Raw genomic sequence first — 4,098 nt, forward strand, 5'->3', positions numbered from 1 at the left:
ATTTTCGTCAATGTACTGTTCGTTGTTATCCTCTTCATAACAACGTCCATGGAAAAGGCCTTTAGAGAAAAACCTGGTAAAATACAGAAAAATGTGTAAGTAACAAAATATCGGTCGTATTTGGTGAGTCAACATAATATTGATGCTTATCATGATAGAATGGAATCATCGGAATCATCGATATTTTCAACTTGTGCAAACGACAGAGTTGCGAATCGGAATATATGTTCGTATGAATTTCTTCGGAATGGGCTATGTTAGTTTGCAAGTAGTGGTCTATGATGTAAAGTTTGACAGTACTTTGTCAGTTATGTTTATTTTAGTATAAACGATACTATGTTTATGCAAACAAAAATCTATGGCAGACAACGATACAAGTTTTAAATAAATACTCGCAGTTTTATTAGGAAGTGAGTAAACGTGCTCATTCGATCTGAACGCACGAATCTAAAAATTACCTTAAAATCAACAAATATTTCTTTAATAGGTGCCATTAACATATATTTACTTTAATCTAAATTCTCTTTATTTAAGTCAAGTATTGTTTACCTGATTAAACAATATTTGGTTTAAATAAAAAAAATTTAGGTTTAAATAAATATATTAATGGCACCCATAAAAGAAATATTTGTTGATATCAAGGTAATTATTTCCTCAGTGTACAAGAGAACAATGATTTTAAATATCGAAATCGCATTTGTATCATGTGGAAACATAAAAATAGCATTGATTTACTGAATTTACCGGATGCAAATCCTATCGAAAACGTTTGGTTCTTGATAAAGTTTAAACTTCATGGAAAAAAAATTTGGTCGGTCAAGGAGTTAGTTCGATAAATTTGATTATTATGGAGATTTTTACCTTAAGAATATTTTATAAAATTAATTGAAAGAATGCCTCGGAGATGCCAGACAATTATTGATAATAAAGGACAAGTTAGTAATAATAAAGCATCACAGTTCTAACCAAGTAGTATGTATATGTTTTATTCCAAATCATTTCAATAAATTATTTATCAAGTTTTATCGGACATGCTCTTATCAAACAGACTATATGTAACGGACGATGTCGTAAGTAATTGTCGTAACGAGGATGCTGAGCGGCGCCTTCAGTTTCTTCACAGCGCATTTGACAGGAAATTGAAATTCGCCGACCATAGTGGGTTGATACTCGAGCCTGTGATAAATTGTGAGTGCGTCAGTGCGAATGTCTAAAAAATTGTCAAGTTGTCGTCTCTTCTATTTACCATAGAATCTGTTCGCTTCTTGCGTTTAAAATTCCGCTCATAGGCATTATCTTCAAGTTCTGCAAGCGTCCCTCGGAATATAAAGAGTCGCGCACCACCTCAAAGTGCATTCGAAATTCCTCGTCGTTGACTATACATATTGACTCTCGCACGGTAACACCTGCGGGGTGCACAATAATATCGTTAGACGTATAAGTTTTTTTTTTCTGAGAAAAAGTCTAGTGGAAAGGATGATAAAATTGCCTCCAAAGATAATTTTGCCGTAGTTATGCAAGAATGATCCAATTCACATGAAGCACGTTTCGAGAAAAATGAAAATAAAAATTTTATACATGATTTTAAAAGTATAGATAGAGTGAGAATGTAAATACAAATACAAAATATGCAATTCTTCGCAATCGTTCAAAAAGTCAAGTATCGTCAATTTTCTTTTCTTTTAAGATATTCACTAAAAAGCTTAATTCGTATGAATGAAAAAGGACGCAATTAGCAAAAATGGTGCAATTATTAGAAAATAAAACTATTTTTAATTAATTTTAAACATCCATAAGGCTTGGAAAATAAAAACTGAAAAATTATAATTTTATGAGTTGGATTATTCTTGCATAAGTATAGTCATCTTACATAATAGCTGCCTAAAAGTAACTTATAGCGAGTAAGCATAGTCCCAGTCACTTCGTTAGAGTAACAAAAAATTAAATAAAAGGATATCTTTAAAAAGATATATATATATAGGAGATATATACAAGATATATAGAAAATATATAGGAGATTTTTAAATCTCACATGTGGTACACACACGAGTATGTGGAATACTTTAATTGACACACTGGGATTATTTCTGTCTTCGCTTTTTTATTTATATTCAATAAAACTAATGAAATAATACTAATGAAATCTATAAAAAATTATAAATATACTTTCAAGTCTAAAATAGAATCATGTGCAGAAATAATTGCAAATATTTACTTAACTGTTTCATTTTATTGCATTATAAAGAGAAATGAAAGTTTATCTAAAAATTTATTATTTTCTTGAAAAAACAAATTTAACACTGTAGGAGATTCTCTTGTCAATTTTTAAGAAAAAAATTACATATTTCAATATATCAAAAAGTATAATAATTTAGATATATGAAAATATATCATTTTTCAGCCAAGAAGCGAATAAAATTATTAATAATTTCAAGACTTTGCGATATTATTCTAATGTCTATAATTGTTCGCAATTAAGATAATTTGATTACAAATCAAGTAACATTAAACAGAGATTAATGAAAGCCGGGACGTTGTTGCTGGCATGCAAAATATTCCATTAATAGTCCATCAATAATCATTAATGTAATGACTAGTTAATTATAGTTAATTATAGTCAATTAATGAATTTTAGTGTGTAAATAATCAAACGCATTTTGATACTAAGATGAGATATCTTTCAACAATCTTAATTTAACAACCTGAATTTTTAATCGCGAAATCAAAATAAACATCATAAATAATGTCATCATAGTAGTAATTTAGTTTTTCCAACTAATCTGCTTAGCATCATGACGAAAAGGTCTAGGAGATTTAGGTTTCACACATTACATATTACAAAGCTATTTTGAGGTAGCTACTGTGTCAAATTATCTTTGACGGCAGATTTATTATTCTTACTTCGGGAGAATCTTTAAACCTAATCTACAATGTGCTGTTTGCGTTCTGTTTCTTGTCTTCTGTCTTTTTCTGGCTTAAAGCTTAAGGTTTGTGTCAGAAAAAGAAAAAAAGAAAGAAGCAAGAATCTAAGAACACATTGTGAATCAAGCTTTAGGCCCTTATAATTTTTTTTCTAACCTAATACGGTCGGTTTCATTCTTAGATGAGCAATTGGACAATAAATCAGCGGTTCTCTGACGAACGCGACTATCAGGAAGAGACATTCCAGATTGTACTTTTCGATGGAGAATAACCAGAAAGACTCGAACGTGCCAACGCGGTCCGCGAGAAACACGAAGGTGAATTCGACCTGCTTTCCACGCTCGGCGACACCCTCCGACAGCACGCAGCGAAAATTCGGAATCTGGCCTTCCGCGTGACGGGTTCGATCACTCCATGCGAAACGATAATCATCCGACGTTGGATTTATCATGCGGAATTTTCTGAAATTTCGAAATACACTGATCGTATCTTTTTTAAGAGGACAGAACAATGTAACGCTCTGAAAAAAGCGTATTTTTGAGAATTAATTTTGCGAAAATGGACTAATCAAATATTTTGAAACATTTTATATTAATTAAGTAACTATTAAATTTTATATTACTATTTTTTTGTTATTTAAAAAATTTATAAACAGCACTTATATGCAGCATGTGGCCAGACTCACGACTGCGAAAAATATCGCTGCAATCGGCAAAAAAGATAGCGCCCATTTATTTTGACCTAAGTTCTAAAAAGCAAAAAGTTCCTTAAGGAATTATATCTACCGCAAGCCTTAAAAAAAACATGCTTTTTTGGGATTTTTTTTTATTAAATAGAAAATCTTTTATCTCCGTTTTTTTTTAATTTAATAATATATATATTCGCATTTAGTGAGACCCTTCACTCGTGTTTGTTTATGCGAATGTCAGTATTCAGATCAGAAAGTGACGCGAGACACCGTTATAAAATGTAAATTCTTTGTGTACATTTCGGATAATTAAAATGTCTTACAAGAAAACTGAACCGATGTGTGTTGACATCGAAGAGTCAGCGCGCGGCTTTCTATCAAGTTCTGCCGCGGCAGATTGTGGCGAGTGATCGAGTTGAGTATATCAGCTGACGGGTGCAATGAAGCGTCGGATTGTTCGGTATGAATAGAATTGTTTGAGGGTCATC

General features: G+C 31.6%; 1 protein-coding gene across 1 annotated transcript in view; it reads right to left on the reverse strand.

Moving 5' to 3' along the window:
• Positions 1–881: 881 nt before the first annotated feature.
• The window catches only part of LOC116846405 (hydrocephalus-inducing protein-like), a 56,909-nt gene continuing 53,692 nt past the window's right edge, over positions 882–4,098 (reverse strand). Inside the window, exons 37-39 of the mRNA XM_032820180.1 lie at positions 3,079–3,383; positions 1,247–1,406; positions 882–1,176 (exon numbers count right to left, since the gene is read on the reverse strand). Of these exons, the coding sequence (XP_032676071.1) occupies positions 1,050–1,176; positions 1,247–1,406; positions 3,079–3,383 (592 nt within the window). The 3' untranslated portion in view covers positions 882–1,049. The remainder of the gene's footprint in view (positions 1,177–1,246; positions 1,407–3,078; positions 3,384–4,098) is intronic.

Source organism: Odontomachus brunneus, unplaced genomic scaffold (genome assembly GCF_010583005.1).
Source record: "Odontomachus brunneus isolate Ranch 3 - 2012 unplaced genomic scaffold, Obru_v1 Obru_scaffold_063, whole genome shotgun sequence".
Classification (NCBI taxonomy): Eukaryota; Metazoa; Arthropoda; class Insecta; order Hymenoptera; family Formicidae; genus Odontomachus; species Odontomachus brunneus.